We start from the raw sequence: 19,977 nt of genomic DNA on the forward strand, positions 1-19,977 counted from the left end.
CACATGTCTTCATCCGAGAATTGTCCCATGGGTTCACTTGGGACTGAATGGGAAGCAACAAGTCATACTTTGAGCAGACATTAATGAGATTTATGCAGGAGATGGAGGTAAGACAATAGAGAGAGGATTTCATTTAGATGGAGCTGGAAGGACTACCTACCCACCCTTATAGAGACCAATTCATCGAGGCACATGTACTAGTGTTGTGCAAGGGAGAGTTGAGATGGACTGTGTGGCTCCCCCCTTTGGGAGATAATAATGATCCTAACTCCTCCTTCCTCTTTAGTTAGTTGACAACATGTTTCCTCTATGATATAATTTGTATATGGTACTTCCAACTCTGTTATTTTTTGCTTCATCCATAACTTGTGTATAATGGTTACATGTTATGGTTTGTTGGCCTTCCTGACATGGTTTTTTATTTTTTGATACTATGAGATCTATCTGCTAGTTGCCATGTGTTTTCCAGCCTGGTCTGCTGATTTTTTTAATGATATTCTATGATACTTAATACAAAAAAAAAAAAAAAATTAATTTTATTTATTATGACAAGTCTTGAATTCATATTTAATGTCTTTAAACTTTAATTTATTATGTTTTTAAATTCATATTAAATATATAATCTATTTTAAAAATTCATTTTAAATATTTAAAAAATTAGAAATAATTGTATTTTATCTTTTTCAAATCTTCTAAATTAATTTATATTTTCATAATAAATTTTATTAAATAATATATAATAGTATAATAAATTAGAATATTATATTGAGTTACCTTTAGTAAGTTTTTACAAATGGTTAATAACTTAAAAGACCCTCATCATCATCTTAAACAAACAAACAGCAGGAGATAAGCAAAATTCAAACAAAATGATTCCACATGGTATGATAGCGGCTTCAAAAGTATTCTTACAATTTTTGTGGCGATGCATATTTTAACACTTAAATTGTTATTTTAGTTTTCTCAGCAACAGACATGAGATTTAGCGACACTGAAAGTTCAATTGTGTAAAACAATTTCAAATCTCATCCCAAATGCTACCTATGGACTTGAAAATTCTCAGTCAGATAATTAACACCATTATGGATAGAAATTGAGTCACATTGAAAGGAAGAGGGCAAAAGCATACGATAAAATGCATTTCGTGTGCCGGATTGAATCAGGTATAATGTCCAAAATAAAGTTGAGTAAAATTCATCATGTAGTTTCGAAAGGTTCACTATTTGTATCTCTCTTTAGCTTACTGCATTTAAGCTTGGATTTTCATTGTTTCGAATACTGCATTTTTTAAGCTTATTTGCTCAACCGGACATAATGATTACCCCAAGAGATATTTTAACAAAAGTTGTTTCTGGGTTTGTGCAAATAGTATGCAATGAGGATCATATGGCTCAAAAAGATTGTTCCAACAGACATCGCAGGTAGTAATTGCAGTTATTGCAAATTCAGCTCTTTTTCATTTGTAATCGAAGAATTCTGTTACTATAGAACACTTGTAAACTAAAAGAACAGTTACACGGTAGGTGTTAATACGACTTTTCGGTAGGTTCTCTGAAAATTCTAGCAGTACTATGGCAAAGGCGTATATGAATTTTAGCCTTTGAAACAAGTCCAACAACCTTATATTTAACAGATTGAATCTAGCAAATTTTTTTACATATCACCATTTGACTATGGATTTGTTGCCAGATGACCTCCATAAGTAGATCAATCTGTTCATGTAGTTTTTACAAAACTTTTGTATGGTAGCCATCTATAATCTACAAGCTCCATTAGGATAGCATGCTACCAATGAAAAGAGAAATCACTTTCTTCAATTGAGGCGAGGAAAACATCAATGTACAGCAAGGCAAAGCACAACCCCAGAAAGTTAATCTTGAAATTTCACCCTGCCAATTTTAGGGTGTAGATAAAAAATATTTAACCCAGCTATGTTTATGAATACGTTTTCTATCCTTGTTCTTGCAATTGTGATTTTGTTACGAGTCACTTGTGAATTATGGGCATCCTGGTAGTCTCTAATCCAACATCTAATAGTTGCCTCTAAGCAGATAGTTTATCTACTAATCTCAATAGATTCTATGGATGTCCGCAATAGAACATAATCTCAGGAGATTCTTATAACAGAGTATTATAATGTTGCTTATTACATTATACAAAAAAGAGTTCTCCTTTTGTCACTTACAGTGTTTGGATTTGAATCTAAGATTGGATGTGTTTTGTAATATTCAAAACTAACAAAATAAGAATAAAACTGTCTGAACAAACTGATTATAGTAGTACATAAATTGTTTTTAGATGGGTGAAAATAAAATTATTTTTCAATAGTATTTAAAAAAGGCTATAAGTACCATACATATCATATCTCCTGCGCTAACTCTTTCAAGACGAGAACATTAGATCAACTAACTAGATCTATTTATAAAATCTTATTATAATATTAGTGTAGCATGCCAAGACACCAGTTCTGACTTTTACAGACTCAACTATCATCCAATAAAACATGAACTAAGACTTGTTTCTTATTCCAGATCATATTTATGGTTCTCATGTGATCACTAGACCAAATGAGAACCATAAATATGGAAAACCTGCGTTCAGGCATTCTGTGAACCAGTTTCGTTATGGGGCATAATACGGATGAAGAAATTCCTCCGAATGTTGTAGTCCGCTAAGGTTTTACCATTTTCGAGCACCTTATTACCAAACATGAGCGTCTGGTTGTCAGGGGGAATTCCCTTCTTTTCCTCAATCTTCGCCTTCACATTGTCAATTGTGTCTGAGCTTTCGACTTCAAAGTCTTCAAGCAAGATTAGCATTCCGTCTGGTCTCCCGCAATTATAAGAGATTCTGGATAAGTTTCGGAAGTTGTAATACGCAAGACTGCGTCTATCGTCGAGAGGAGAATATCCATCATAACGGAAAAGCGTTATCTCGTCTCGGGAAATTCCAATCCTGTCCTCAATCTTTGCCTTCACACTCTCAATTTTGTCCTTCCTTTCCACTCGTAGGGTAATGTTTCTACTCCACCGAGTCGCATTTACATCAATAATAGGTCTAACACAGATATTCCACATCTTCGAGAAAAATAGTACAGCTTATAAATAACCTGCAAAACGATCAAGAATCATCAGCACATAGACACACCATGACAGAAATTTTCAATTATGTTGAATTTAAACAAAACACTGTGCTGTGCATTTGTGGTGAAAATAGAAAGAGATAATTGAATTATATTGGAGTTTACCAAGGAAGATCTGGAAGGACTTGAAAAGAAAAGGAATTAAACCAGGCTTCTTACAAATAAAAAATCTAAAACAAATCTTATTTCTTTCAATCGATTAATAAACACTTACAGCAACAAACAAAGTCATTCAATATTCACGAAAGACCTAAAATAGAGGACGAATTAATTTGATTTATTATGTAAATAAAATTAAGAATTTTTAGGAATAATTTAAAGCTCACAGTTTCATGAATTTTGTATTCTAAGGCAGGGGTCACATGAGGTGGGTTTTAAGTTCTCCTTTTAAGGAAGAAGTGATCTAAAGAATACAAATTTTTAAGCTAAACCACACTACGAAATTCATGAGACCCTATCCTAATTTAACTTAAAAATTTAAACTATTGACTTTAAGGAAATGAATGCAAACTACTAATTCAAGCCAATATTAATTCAAAAAGACATTTGAAATTGAATAGTATCATTGTTGAGATTTTGTATAATAATAACAAGAAGTTGTTGAGAGAGTAGCATCAGATTAAATTATCTTTTCTTTCTCAAAGAAAAGAAATTATAACAAAATCCTTACAATGAAATACAAACTTATTATGATTGATGAGAATAAAAAACCTAATCACCTTATTTTCACCTTTATCCAACAAGAATGTAAATTCCAACAAAATAAAAAACTAAAAATATTTTAAAAGAGACTACATACCTGTAATGACAAGCCTTCACCAATTATGTGTGGTATATAATGATAGTGAAAAGTCTTTACAAAGAGGTGATATCATGAAATGTAAACTTTATCATGATTGATGAGAAAAACAAAAACCTTAATCTCTTGTTTTTATTAGTATCCAAAAAAAAATTGAAAACTTAACAAAATAAAAATACAAAATATTTTTAAAAAGATTACCTATTTGTAATGAAAAGCCTTCAACAAACATCGTGTAAAAATAAAATACAAAACAGAAACCCTAATCTCTTGTTTTTACCACTATCAAAAAAAACAAAAAAACAAACAAACTAAACTAAAAAAAACTCAACAAAATAAAAGTACACAATATTTTAAGAGAGATTACCTATCTGTAATGAAAATCCTTCACCAACAATTTCACAACATAATCACTCTATTTTAAACGTTTTCCAACATAACATTTTATATGAGATTACCTACTTATAAGGAAAAGCCTTCAACAAACATCTCGTTAAAAAGCCTCCGACAATACCATGCCTATGCTAGATTGAAAAGTCTTTACAAAGAGGTGATATTTATAGACAATGTATAATTATTTAGAAAGAAATGAAAATTATGAGGAAGGGATAAAGCACAAGTAGACAACCAATAAGATATTTTCTATCATTTTTTAATTATTATCATTTTATAGTTTTACGTTTTTATTTATTTTTATTTAATGTTGTTTAAAATTTTTAAGGGAAAAGGTTATTTAGTGTTTTAAAAATATTTAGATGGCTTTAAGAAAATATTAATTTTGGACTTTTATTTCTTTAAATTATCTTTTTTTTAAATTTATTTATTAAATTTTTATTTAAAATTGTTAAAAATATTTGAAATAAACATTGTTTTTAGTATGGTTCAATAAATTAGAAATGTATCTAAAGAGTATGTTATTTTTTCTGATGAAAACATTGAATTGAAAGCATAAAGAATAAAGCATAAATGAAATATTAATTCGTATTTATCAATCTTAATAAGATATTTTTAGAGAATGTAATTGCATTAAGAATATAGATTGATGAAATCAATGAAGTGAATGTATTTAAAGAATTTCCTAAAAAGTGACTAAGAGATGAGAAGGAAGACCCCAATTAACAAGACTTATTAGGTAGTTAGTTAAAAAGATATTAGAAATTTTCCATTTTAAATTAATAAGATAATAATAATGAATATTTTTATTTAATTAATAGATAAATGTGAGGGTAAAACTTTTTATTCAAAGATAGCATTGACTAATGACGGGAGAGAAGTTTCTAAATTAACTGAAAATTAAATAACAATTGATAAAGTTGATTGTTAAGACAATAATAGAAAAGTTTATCCAAAGGTGGATAGTTTGCTTGGATCCCATTTAAAAGTAAAGCATGTCGAGCAATATCAAGTTTGAAAATAAATATTATTTATATATTCAATGATCAAGTATGAGATGTAAATAAATTCAATGATAGATGATGTTTTTAATTTAATTTTGATTATATTTGAATTATTGCGAATCAAAATGAGACACTTTTTAGAATTATGACAACAACATTTATAAATACAATACAAATTAAAAATTTGGAATCATTTATGCAATAGTTAAACAACATCTATACTGTATTATAAGCATTGAATTTAGTCATAGATACAATGTGTAAATAGTTTTTCAAAATTTTTAGGTATCCCATAGTATGAATGTGATGGCATGACCTAATGCACTATGAATCTAATGGATTAATTAGACTTAAGAGTAGCAAGAAACCTTTCAAGTGGTCATGTGTGATAACTAATCTGTGATTGTCTCTTAAGAAATATCATGAACTTCATACTGAGTTGTTAGGATAGATTGTGTTTTTTATTGTCATTGTTGGCATAGGATAGGTTGTGTTTTTTACTGTCATTGTTGGCACAATAGTGACCTTCTAGATACATTAGCAAGATAAATCTCTCAAAGGATTTATGTCAATTTGTAGATTATAAAATTTTACATCTATTCATTTTGCCCACGGAACCATAGAGGAAGTTAAAGTATAAAGCATATTCCTCAATTTTTCTTTGACAATTCTTTGGTCCATTTTTGTCAATTCTATTTACCATTTTTTTTCAACCATAGCGAACACTTAATTCCTCTATATACAAAGCATGACATTGAATGGGAGATGGTAGTGATACTTTGTCAACCTATTGGATGCCCATGCATGTGCATTGCATGACATCTTTCTCACCTCCATGGAAATTGTTATTAGATTTTGTAGAAGATAAATATTTTAAACTTGAAGTAAATATATGTTAAGTTGATTTAATTAGATAAATTTATAGAGTTTTCTTCATTTGAAGTAAATGTATGGAGTTAAATAGTAAATAGAATAGAGAAAAATATATTTAGCATTTCTCTTTATCATAACAAAATAAATGATGTAAGGTCACATGAAGTAAATGCATACAATCAAATAGGAAATATAATAGAACAACATATATATAGCATTTCTCTTTATCATAACCAACAAAATGATGCATGGTTACATGAATTTTATTTGTAAAATGATGTGAGTTGTGAAATGGAAATAATAAAATAAACTTGATTTTTGTCAATGTTAAACTATTTTTAATTAAAGTTTCTTTCATAGAAATTGTGAAATAATATTATTATATATTAAATGTTAGAAATCATTATTGTGATAGAAATAAGAAATTTATTAATGATAATTTTTTTCATATAGTTTTAGTTTTTTTCATATTAGAAAACATAAAAGTCATGGACGAAAATTTGAAGAAAAAAATATTACATTAATTTTTGAGATTTTTGAATTGTTATTTTATCTATTCACAATGGAATGGATGAGTTTTTTAGATATAATGTTTTGAGAAAGTGCTATTAGGTATGATCTTTATGTTAGTAAACTTAAAAGTCATGGAAGAAATTTGGAGAAAAATATATTACATCAATTGTGTTCTAAAATTTACAATCTATTTTCTTCAGCTTTACTCTTGGCAAGTTGTCTAGCCTTTTTCATAATTCACATATGTGAATGCCACCATTATTCCTAAATCTTCTAGAGATTTTACATGAGATATTGCAACAAACGTCAATCTCATTATTTCTCTCAGTCTTATATTAACTATGACTTTTGAATGAGTCAATCCTTGAGAGTTATGTATTGTCAATGCTCATGCTAATCCTAATGATAATTGATATGTTATTTCCCTTTGCATTGTTTTTATTGGAATTGTTTTTGGATGGTTATCTTCAAATGGTCTTCCTGAATAATTATCAAACTCAACCATCACATATGTTGGTGGTTCAAGTGGGGAACTTCTTTGTTTGTAGAGAATCTTGTCTAACTTTTTTTATCTAATGTAATCACAATTTTGAATTCCTCCCATAGTAACTTTTCTCATTTGTTGCTATCATATATTGATTTATCATTGATTAGAGGCAACTGACCCAAATCTCCAACCAAAATCATAGATATTCCTGAAAGATGATTGACAATTTTTTTTAAAACACTATATATTAATATTGTAAAAGTTTCATAGGTATGAATTATATTACATATCATATAAAATAGTTCTTTTCATTAGTCATAATGAAACATGTACCTACAAAGCTTCTATGTGCATTTTATAGGAATGCTTATCAAAATTAAGAATCTATTTTTTTCAACATGTTTTGGCCAATAAATCTTATTTCATCAATCAATATATTTGATATGTGCTATCATTTCTTGAAAACTTGGAAGTCTTGTTCCTTCTAGTTGAGAAAAATCTCATATTGGGATTTGCAATTTTGAATGAATTGTATAAGCTCCTATATTGAATGTTGCAACTCCTACTAGTGCAAGTAATAAAAGGGGAAAACAATATGGGAATGTTATATTTTGAAGAGATTGACTAATGACACCAATTAAATATGACTTTCTTGTTCCTATTGTTCCTTGTATTATCATCAATAATGGCTCTCCATTTTGATTTGTATGGTAATGTGTCATAATTATGTTGTTTTATTTTAATTGCTTAGCACCAAGGTTTGTGTAGTTGATGCAGTATGGTACATTCTCATGTGTGAGACATATATGATCTCTCATGTTGCTTAGGAAATTAATTTCTGTAATCGTGTACTCTTCACCTTGTTATTTATAAGACTAATTTCTTTGTCTATCAATGTCTCTTCTACCCAACATATCTATTTTAGAAACTTGTATATTTTGACCATGATGTATTCTAAATATAATATCTCATTCACATTCTATGGTATTTCTTTGAATAGGTTCATCATCTTCAAATTTAGAATATGTGGTATTTTCAACCTTTTCTATAGTTGTTGTTCATTCTACATGCCAAGGATTGTAGTTGAATGATTTCCACTTTGTTATTATGGAGTCTTAATCATGACCAATATCTCTTTCTATGTCACATAATATGTTATACAATAAAAACTCTAATAAACAAAAGTCATTCCATTTATCTGACTCACATAGAGAAATGGATACAAACCTAGGGAAAACTTTGACAATAGATGTATTTTCTCTTGGTTCTCATTTATCGTCTCTTCTTTAATTAAGATAATATATCCATGATCTAGCTAAATCAATCAATGAGAAATCTTGCATAGAAGGAGGCCTTGTTTTATATCCATGAATGAGATTTATCGTTTGTTCCTCATTGTTCTCTTCAGTATGTATATCTACAGGTTTTAATACTTCATGTGAAATATTTAGATTAACAAATATTATACTACTCTCTACTAATAGAAGTTATAGCAACATGTGACATGTTTCTTGAGCTCCAATGTGGCTTTATATAAATATCTTTATTATATGTCTTCTATATGCTCATGCAACCAAATCAATAGGATTATTCATGTTTTATAGGCACATCAACATTTGGTTGTATGATTATAAGCTTTTATATTCTCTTGCTACATAATTTGCAATATATTTTATTACTAAATATTTGGAAAGAACAGGTTGTCAATCTATATTTGCTTACAAACTATGTGTCGTTCTACATAGTATGGTATCTTTTGATAGTCATGTTAAATATCTATCTCTGCAAGCTATTTTTGTATTTTTTAGACATGGATGTTGAAGGAAACTTTGGAATTACTAAAATAGGAAATACAAACAAATGTGTTAGTTATACTATGAAATATCAGAAGTGTACGTGATTTATTAGATATATATGTATGAATTTGTGATATATTAGATATATATGTTTGATTTTTTGTATATTTTTCTAATGTCTCAAATGCTATTTCCAATCTTCATTCGGATGTTTTCTCCCTTTAAACTAGACACTAAAATTTATGGCAATTAGAAAATTGTATTTTCACTAAGAATAAGCGTTATTTTTTAATGTTTTTCATCCCATCTTTTAAAAACTTTTCTATTACCTTTTTTTTGTATCAATGTGATTTTAACTAATCTTTTGTAATATTGTTAAGATTAATGTTACATAGACATCTAGTATAAAAGGAATTTAAAAATGATATAGAGTTATTTTATTTAGTACATAGACAAAGACATGGATATTTTTAATTTGATTTAGGTTTAGACTTAAATTTGGTTTAGTGTTAGAGTTTAATTTGGTTTATGATTTAGATTCAGTTTAAATAATTTTTAAAAATTTAAAAAACTAAATTGTTAGGGTTTAAAATTTAGTTCATTTAATGAGGTTAGGGTTCAATCTGGTTTACTATTCGATTTTTAATTTTTTTTTTCATGCAAATCATTTCATATAAAACTAAATTCTAATAAATTCAATTAAACCTTAATTTAAAAGTAACTTTTTAATATTTTCTTTTTATATTTATAATCACTTTAATTATAATTTTATATAAGTTAAAAGACTAAAACCTATATTTAAAGGAACTTTGTATTTTATCTTTTACTTTTTTACATGCAAATCATTTATATTCTAAAATGATACTAAATTCTAATTTTTAAATGAATAATTTTGAGTCAAATATTTAATAATTAAATATTGATTGTGGTATAAATATATAATTTGAAAAAACTTTCTAATCTTTAATTTCCATTAAAATAATTTCATATTCTAAATCTAAATTTAAAGACAAGTCACTTTACAAAAGAAATATGGAGTTTGTTCCGCCTTAATCTGGAATCTAATTTTGTTGAAATCATAAATGTTGTTTTAGGCTACATTAAGGGTTGTAGGAAAACCACAAATATATTCTAGTCTTGTGTTAGGCTACATTAAGGGATGCCTTTAATAACAACACCAGGCACCTCACTGAGTCTCTTAGGAGACTCATGTTTTATACTGTTTCGATGCAAGTAACTGTGGTAATAAAGCTGGATCGAGACAAGTTTTAATAGATGGATAAAGGAAGGTGCCACCACTGTATACATCTGAGAGTTGTCTCATGGCTTCAATTGGGAAAGAGATGAACTGAGAAAGGTTGCATTTGAACAAGCACTCATGGCCTTCATGAGACAGATGGACCATATACACCTACACATGGATATATCTCGAGAGGAAGCTGACCTGTTCCATGAGCACACTTCACACCCCCACAAATAGGACATACTTGATGGTTGAGTGGAAGTATGGCAGGACAAAAACCTAGGATGGGTGGAATGGATCCCTCCATTGGGAGCCAACCTTGCACCAGAATCTGAAATCTATTTTTCCTAGTTCCTAGACTTCTAGAACTGTATATTTTTTGTGTATGCACCCTCTTTTGGTGCCTTGATACTGTGAAACTCAGTCATTCTTGATACTATGTAAATTTTATATGATATCTAATCCAAAAAAATTTAAAGACAAGTTTTTATTATATTTATTTTTTATTTTTTTAAATGTAAATTAATAATATTTAATTTCATAAATATTTAAAGAAATACAATCTAATTTTACTAAATATATGATGTTTCAATCAATTATAGTTTCATAAGAATAAATTGAAATAGATTTACACTAAAAATTGTAAGAAGATAACAAATTTATATTATCACTAACAATTTATTAAACAGTCATAAAAAATAAATACATTCATAAGTTATAAACATTTTAAAATATATTTGAATTTAAAAATCCCTTCAAATACAAAGATAGAAAATTGTGTTATGAAATAGCCATTGCAGACTTAAACATGAATATGAATGCACAAAAACCCTTCCCCGTAGAAATATAGCAACAATCTATACAAAATAATATCAAGACATGAAGAAATAGCAATAAATCTATACAAAATAATATCAGGACTTGAAGAAATCATTGTAGATGTATCTAACTTTCTAATGCACAAAGGAATTCAAAATCGCATAATCATAATGCAAAACCTTCCAAACCAATCATTATGCATGTATGAAATGTAAAAGATGTGGTTTCTAAAAATATTCTTCAAGCTTTAATTCTAATTCTTTCTTAAATGAAAAAGTAAATAAACTAAAAAAACCAAAATTGGGAGAAAAAAGTCCAAATCTAAGACAAATATAAAATAAAATTATGCTATCATTACAGGTTTGGTATGCATGCAAAACTTTAAACCTAAAGATGAAATGTATGACACAAGGTTGCAAAAACACATTTTGCATCAAATAAAAAAAAAAAAAAATCTCTAAAATTTATTAAATTTATATATATATGTAGATTTTATAAAAATTGGAGCACTTATAGATTTTCATAATATATTTATGAAATTTATATCTATATCGATATTTATTATAAAAAATTTCACTGGCCATGCAAAATATTTGGAAGACAAATTCAACCATGTAGATCTTGCCTGCTCTAGCCGGCTGAGGATTCATGTGCTTTTGAGATAGAATAAAATCGAACTACAAACCTTTTTTTTTGGTGTCAATATTCAATGTGTGTATGGACATCAATTTAAGCATACAAAATGTGATAGAAACTGTAATGGTAAACTTGCATGAGAAATTTCATGATTACATAATATCCACAAAATAGATAGTTGAAAATCAATAATTTTCAAAAGGAAACCTATGATAATTTACTGGTTATTAGTCTTAGTGGATAAAATAGAAATTTTGTTTGCAGAGAAGACCAAATTGTTTCTGCTAAAAGAGAATAGATTGTTCCTACACGTGTTCAATGGAGATATGTACGTGATTGATTCTCTTGTTATTTTTATTGTAGATTATTTTTTCCTACCTTCCCCGCAAATGGGTAGGTTTCTATTTTTTAATGGGCTCTCAATCGTTCAATTATAAATATAAATTTATCTTTTTCTTAATTTTTTTAAAAGAAAGTTGTTAATTACAAAGATAGCAATAGTCTAGTCTTTTTATTTTCAACATAATAATAGTAATTAATGAGATATTATACTAATTAATGTAATATTATGATTAATAATAATATATTATAAAAATCTATGGAAACTTGTTAATTATCTTAGATGTGTTTAACATGATGGAAAATGGACACTACAATAAACATTTGCTTAACTAGGTATGTCCTAATAGGCCTCACATTGTAAAATCCCCTAATAGGGTGACTCAATATCTGGGCTCTAAATCCTCTTGTGAGGTTGATCATAATAGATGAAAGCTCCTAATAGGGTTGAGGTAAATCCCTTAACTTGGTGAGTCCTAACATGGTCTTCTCCTAACAGCCCAGCATTGTAAGCTTCTAACTGGGCTTGGCTGCTAATAGGCTGCATTCCAAAAGAGTGCAAAATATTTGTGGGTAGCAATTCCCACCGTCGTTTTTCCCTATTTGGGTTTCCACATGAAAATCATGGTTTTCATATGGTGAATGTTTTTGATGTGATGGTTTTCTTTACTTTCAATTTATGCATGGTTAATGAGCAGTTTATGTGTAACATTAATATATCTATTTAGTAGATGTTTAATAGTGGATATCGGTACTAGTAAGTGACTCTAATGTTGATCTATATTTGATTTGGTGAAATTTTTATGCATCTAAGTTTATGAATTCAACTTATTGTTAATATTGATTCACCCTCCCTCTCAGTATTAACCAAATCCTCTAAGATTAACATATTTTTTCATTTCCTAAGTGGTTTATGGTGTAGTTGAGTTTCTCACCCTCTTTTGGCTATGTACTGACTTTATTAACTGCTTTTATGTCTTCATGTAAGGAGGTTATGCCACATGTTTTGGAATTGACCAAGAAGGTAGGACCTCCCTCTTTTTATGAGGAAGAGGAGTTAATGCACCCCTTTGTTGTATATGCTTATATTTTTCTATATAATAAGCAATATATTCTCACCTTCACTACTTTACTGATAGCTCAGTGAGAGTGTTCTCCAAATTCTCTTCTTTGTCTCTATTTTTTTTCTCATATAAGAATTATATTCATTCAGCGATTTTGATGTTTGATTATCTTTTGCTTTGAGAGTTGCATGTGATCTAGATCAACATCAGATCCTAGATTGGTTCTCGCTTCTTGCAGAATCTAACATGGTATCAAAGACATGTTGTCTGGTATAGCTCATTGTTAATCTGATTTATTTGAGAGATTTGATACTTTTAGATAGCTAATTTTTTTCTTAAAAACCAGGTATGCTCTTCTCCCTCATTCTTGTGTGACCTAGAGAATCAGAACAATTTAATGAAAAATAGCTTCTACTTAAATCTAGTTTATATGTATGTGTTCTTATAAGATTTGGGTGATTGCAACTTTTTGGCAATATTGGAATCTTAATAAGCATTTCCAAAGTGTTTAGAAAGCTTGAGAAAGTCAAAAGTGAATTTTACTTCACCAGAACCAGAGTTTGGAGGACACAGTAAAAAAAATTAGAGTAAAATGTTTTTATTGGAGCTATTTTCATTTCGGCTTTAGTATTGCAACTTTTCTTTATTTTTAGGAAATATTATTTTTGGGTTGTCTTCCCAACACCAAAAAACTTTAGGGTTTTTTATGGTGTTCCTAGAAGATTAATATTTTATATAGAAATCGAGCTTGAACAGGTCCTAAGATGTTTTTCCAGCAGGCAAATTCAACAACCTTTCTTAAAAGTTGCATAACTTTTTCCTCGGGCATTGGATTTTTGCAAACGAATACTTGATAGAAATATGGAAATGAGCACTCTGCATTATTGAAGGTCTAACTGATAAATTCTTCCCTTTTTTATTATATATTGCAAGTTGTATCAACTTCTTATTTTGTCTTTAACTGATCATATCTTTCCCTCACAACTCTATTTTTCAAAAACTAATAGTTGTTGGAAAGGCATTGAGATGAATTGATTAGCTATAAGGCTAATTTTTTCAAATCTTTTCTCAAATTATTTGTATTAAAAATTTCTATTTTTTGGCCATTGGAGCCTTAAAATAATTATAATTTGATAAAAACCCTTGTAAACACTATAATTATAAAGTGTGAACCTTGTAATATTTGGGGGAGGAGGGTAAATTCTGAGACTAGTGAAAAGGGGGGGTTTCTCTTGTGTATTCCTTCTTGTAGTTTTCCTTATCCTTTGCAATCTCTTTTTCTCCTATTATTGATGCATCTACAGCTCCATTTTTTACACCATATAATTTCTTTGAATGGAAATCTAAGATTAGGATATATCTAAAAAGGCATGGATATCATTGTGTTACTATGGGACTTGAAACTGAACCTTAAGATGCTGTAGAAAAGATTAAATGGTTTAATAAATGTGATGAAGCTTTTGGTACTCTATGTATGTCAGTCTCTCCTGATCTTATTTTTTATATTGAATCTACCACTACACCAAATGCAGTGTGGACCACTTTGGGAAACCTCTTCAGTAAGAAAGATGAGCTAAGAGGTCATCAGTTGGAGAATGAACTCATAGGGTTGAATCCAACAAATTTTGATACTATAAAAGACTTCTTCACTAAACTTAAGTCTACAAGATTGCAATTGGAATAGTGTGGAACTAAGAAATATGATAAGCAATTGATCATCTTGAGTATTATTTCTAAGCTTGGTCCTAACTATTTAGTGTTTATTTCTACATTCTATGCTACAAAATGTGCCCTAGGTATCACATTCAAAATGCCTTCTCTAGATAAATATTCTACAAAACTCACTAGGGAGAAAGATAAATTGGCTCAAATGGGTAGAATAAAACCCTCTAAGTCACATACCTTAGCTATAAATCAAGGCACAAAAGAACAATAAGGGTCTAGTAAGAAAGATAAGAAACAAAAGAACCAAGGAGAGAAGAAAAAAGATCCAAAATTTGCTACTTCAAAAATAGATAATCAGACCTCTTCATCAAAAGATGAAAAACCTAAAAAGGAGAATTTCAAGCATTTTTATTGGAAGAGGCCCGATCATGATGAATATAAGTGTTTCAAGAAAAAAATTGATCAGCTTTCAAATCTTCTTGAAAATAATAATATCAAGGTTCTTGATTCAGTCAAGTAGAGTTCATCAGAAGGATCTTCTAAGGACACAGATAAGAGTAAGGGGAAAGGAAAGGGTAAGACCCTAGATGATGTTGCTTCACAACCCAATTCTTGGATAACTGGCTCGGGTACTTTGCACCACATGGCTTCTTCAGAAAATGATTCCCCCTCTTTAGAGCCATGTTCTATGACTTCCATACTAAGTGGTGATGACAGTCCTGTTGAAGTGCATGGGAGAGGATCTGTTTATGTGGGTGAAGGAATATTTAAGGATGTCCTTTGTGTTCCATCTTTATCAACTAATCTCCTATATGTTTGTCAGATCACACACATAGCTACTGGCAAGTGAGTTGAGTTCACACTAGATACAGTGGTAATAAGTGAAATGCATAATGGGTCTACTGTTGCTGTGGGAAAACTAGATCATCAATCCAGATTATATCTTTTTTTTTCACTTTGTTCCTAACTCTCCTTTGACAGTTTTACTCACTCATGCAGATGAGGTGAGCTATTTGTGGCATCAATGATTTGGCCACTTGAACTACCATTACTTGAAATAGCTCACTAAACAGGACATGGTTTCAGGGTTGCCTTCTATTTGATTTTTTGATGGAATTTGCCAAGCATGTATTCTTGGTAAGAATCCTGAGGAAAATTATGATAAAGGAAAAGCATGGAGAGCTACACAACTATTGGAGTTGGTACATAGTGACTTGGTAGGACCATTTCCACAACCATGTTTTAGTAGGGCTAGATATGTCTTGACATTTATTGATGACTTTTCCAGATTTACATGGGTTTACTTTCTCAAACAAAAGTCTAAGGTATTTGAGAATCTGCTAGATTTCAAAGCTTTTGCAAAGAAACAATCTGGGAAGTTCATCAATATTATGCATAAAAAAATGGGGGTGAATATGTTAATAATTAGTTTGAACAATTTTGTTCTTCAAAAGGTATCAACATGTAGCACATAGTTCCATATAGTCCTCAACAAAATGGTGTTGCTGAACACATGAATAGGTCTTTGAAGGAGATGGAAAATTGTATGATTCACTCTAATTCTTTGACTCCTCAGTATTGGGTAGAGGCCATCAACTCTGCATGTTACATCCAGAATGGAGATCCTCATAAAGATGTGAAGGGGGTAACTCCTTTTCAAGCTTAGACTGATCAGAAACCTACAGTTAAGAATTTTAAAGTATTTGGTTCTCTTGCATGGGCCCACATTCTAGTAGAGAAACACAAGTCTATGGATCCACAGCGTAAGCCTTTCAAATTTTTTGGGTATCCAGATGATGTCAAATGTTATAGACTTCTCCATCCCTCTACACATGAGTTTTTCATTGAGAGGAGTATTCATTTTGAGGAGAGTTCTTATATTTCTTCTCATACTACTTCTCCATCCACTATAACATTACAGACATTGCATCATGATGATAGTTCTTTTGAGGATCTTAATCCTCCTAATCCCAATGAGGGGTCTTCTTCCTCCACTTTAGATGGTGACAATGATGATGAGGATTCAAATTCTTCTCATTGTCATCATTTAGAGGTTGATGATTCTCCCCTAGATTCTCCAACTATAGTGCCTCTTTGGGCTTGACAAACATTTGAGTTAGCAGGAGATTGGCTTGGTGATCCATCAGATACTAGAAGAACTAGGCCATAATTTTAGCAGGCTCCACATCTCTTCACTACTTCAACTTTTCATCCAGAGTCTTTTTGAGAAGCTTCAGGTGTTCCCGAGTGGGATGCTGCAATGAAAGAAGAGTTTAATTCATTGGAAAGGAATCACACATTGGATTTAGTTCCTCTTCTTAAGGGAAGGAAACTTGTTTGATGCAAGTGGATGTATCAAATAAAATTTGTAGCAGATGGGTCGGTTGATAAGTATAAGACTTGCTTGCTAGCAAAAGGTTTTCCCCAAGTTCTAGGGGTTGATTACTCTGAGATTTTTTCTTTAGTTGCTAAGATGAATTCCATCTGACTTGTCCTTGCTATAGTTGTAGCCCATCATTGGGAAGTTCATTAAATGGATGTGAAGAGTGCATTTCTTCATAGTGACCTTCAAGAGGAAATCTACATGGAGTAGCCATAGGGGTTTGTTTAAGATCCTTCAGTTGTGTGTCAACTTTGAAAGTCTCTCTATGGTCTTAAATAGGCTCCTCAAGCTTGGTATGCCAAGATGGACTCCTTCCTTCTAACAATTGGTTTCACTCGATGCCATTCTGATACTAACATATACATTTTGCAGCATGATGATACTTTCACATTTCTATTTCTCTATGTTGATGACTTGTTGATCACAAGGAGTCACTCATCCACCATCAAGGAAGTGAAAACTGCTCTACATGATATATTTTTTATGTAAAAATTGGTTCTTCCACATTACTTCTTGGGGATTGATATCACTCATTATTCTTCAGGTATCTTCCTTCGACAATCCAAGTATGCACTTGTTATGCTCTCCAGATTTTGCATGACTGATTGTAAGCCTACGCCTAATCCATTTTTATCAGGGATCGAACTTGAGGCTAAGTGTTCTTCACCCTTGGTTGATGGCACCTTATATTGACAATTTGTTGGAAGTCTCATCTACTTGACTCATATGAGACCTGATATTTTATATGTTATGGGCATGGTCTCTAGATTCATGCAAGAGCCACATGAGTTGTATTGGAAAGCAACTAAGAGGATTCTCCACTACATTAAAGGTACTCATAATTATGGAATTTAGTATGTAACAGGCATAGGTATTTACTTTGTGGGATATACGGATTTAGATTGGGCAGGTGATTCTCAGGATTGCAAGTCCACTTTAGGGTATTACTTCTCACTTGGTTCTAGTCAAGTTTGTTGGTTGAGAAAAAAGTAGTCTGCAATTTCTCTTTCATCAACAAAGATTGAGTATCGAGGGGAAATTAATACCACCACTAATGCTATTTGGCTTCAGAATATTCTCATTGAGTTTGGTATTCCAATCATGAGGCCTACTATCATCTTTTGTGATAATCAAAGTGTCATACATATCTCAAGAAATCTAGTTCATCACCAGAGAATGAAACACATTGAGATACATATGCACTACTTTTGGGAGTTGATTCAGGAAGACATCATTGATCTTAAGTATTCTTCTACATTGGACTAGAGTGTGGGCATCATCACCAAACCCTTCACCAAAAGCAAGTTCCTTCATTTGTGATCTTTGCTTGGGATGTGACAAGTGTCTACCTAAGAATGGGCTTCTTAGTCCTTTATTCTTTCTCTCTATCTGAGGGGGGTTATTTCTCTTATGGAGGGGCTTCTTCTTTTGGGGGGATATCTATGTATAGGGGTACCAATATGGCCTCATTTGTCAGGACCCATCTTTTCACCCACCTAAGCTATGCTTAAGGGGGGGTGTTAGTGTAGGTTTTTTATTTTCTTTATATTATGGAGTATTTATTTTTCCTACACAAATTATTTAAGCTTGCTTAGGTTATTAGGAGTGGTTTATATGAGGAAACATGGTGAAATACTTCAGCTATATATGTAACTCTCCACCTCACATGGGTAGTTGAGTTACACACCCTCTTTTGGCTTGTTGTGCCACCTCTCATAACCACTTTTTTGTCATTTCCTAAGTGGGTTATGGGGTACTTGGGTTTCTCACCCTCTTCTAGCCTTATGTGCCAACTTTCTTAACTCTTTTCTTGTCTTCATATAAGGAGGTTATGCCACATATTTTGGAATTTACCAAGAAGGTAGAACCTCCCTCTTTTTATGGTGAATACGAGTTAATTCACCCCTTGGTTGTATATACTTATATTTATCTATATAATAAGCAATATACTCTCACCTTCACTAGTTCAATGATACCTTGGTGAGAGTGTTCTCCATATTCTCTTCCACATCTCTATTTGTGTCTCATATTAGAATTATCTTTATTCAGCTATTTTGACATTCGATCATCTATTGCTTGGGGAGTTGCATGTGATCTATGACAAACATCAAACCATGGCTTGGTTCTCACTTCTCACAGAATCTAACATGAAATTCTCCATAATTTACAGTTCAAAAGGAAGAATAAATGTTTCCAAAGGAACAAAGTGCCAAAACCACAATAACTGAGTTTATAGATGTTAAACTAGGAGGTTACATGGAGATTGAAGATAGGAAATCATCTAGAATCTAAGGATGCAGAGATATTAATTAGAGTAAAGGTGACAAAATGGACTAAGAAGTAGAAGGAAATAGAAACCGAATCTTTGTAGGTGAAATAAAAAATGTGATAGCAAATAAATAACATGATAATATAACAGAGTGCCAAGAGGAAGAATAATAGAACACTAAAGAAGCTAAGAATGAAGCAACAATACATCAAGAGAATGTTCCAATGGAAACAATTAGGAATATGGAAGAATAAAAGATAGAAGAAACATAGAGATAGGAAATGGAAATGAGAAATGTAACACAAATCCCTGTAAAGGAGAAAAAGGTTGAGAAAATAGAAAGTAATGTTCACAATCCAATGGTAACAACTAGTAATCAAGTTGATGTTGGACAATAGAAGATAGTAGAAGAAAAATGGCAGGATAGTCTACAAAAGGATAAACGAGTAACAAAGTCTAGATCAAGCCAAGTATGTGAGTGGTTGTAACAACAAATGCAGCCCATGGACAAGATTGAGTTGATAATTCTTAATTTTAATAGTTTACTAGTAG

At 30.7% G+C, this 19,977-nt stretch overlaps 1 protein-coding gene across 1 annotated transcript; it reads right to left on the reverse strand.

Moving 5' to 3' along the window:
* Positions 1-2,597: 2,597 nt before the first annotated feature.
* On the reverse strand, positions 2,598-3,077 carry LOC131064083 (polyubiquitin-like). The gene has a single exon (XM_057998110.1). The coding sequence runs from the start codon at positions 3,075-3,077 to the stop codon at positions 2,598-2,600; it is 480 nt and encodes a 159-aa protein (XP_057854093.1).
* Positions 3,078-19,977: the final 16,900 nt, after the last annotated feature.

The sequence above is a fragment of the Cryptomeria japonica genome, chromosome 5 (assembly GCF_030272615.1).
Source record: "Cryptomeria japonica chromosome 5, Sugi_1.0, whole genome shotgun sequence".
Taxonomy (NCBI): Eukaryota; Viridiplantae; Streptophyta; class Pinopsida; order Cupressales; family Cupressaceae; genus Cryptomeria; species Cryptomeria japonica.

What these genes read in the sequence shown, in the direction of transcription:
- LOC131064083 (XM_057998110.1), bottom strand. Translation starts at nt 3,077, where the DNA reads ATGTGGAATATCTGTGTTAGACCTATTATTGATGTAAATGCGACTCGG.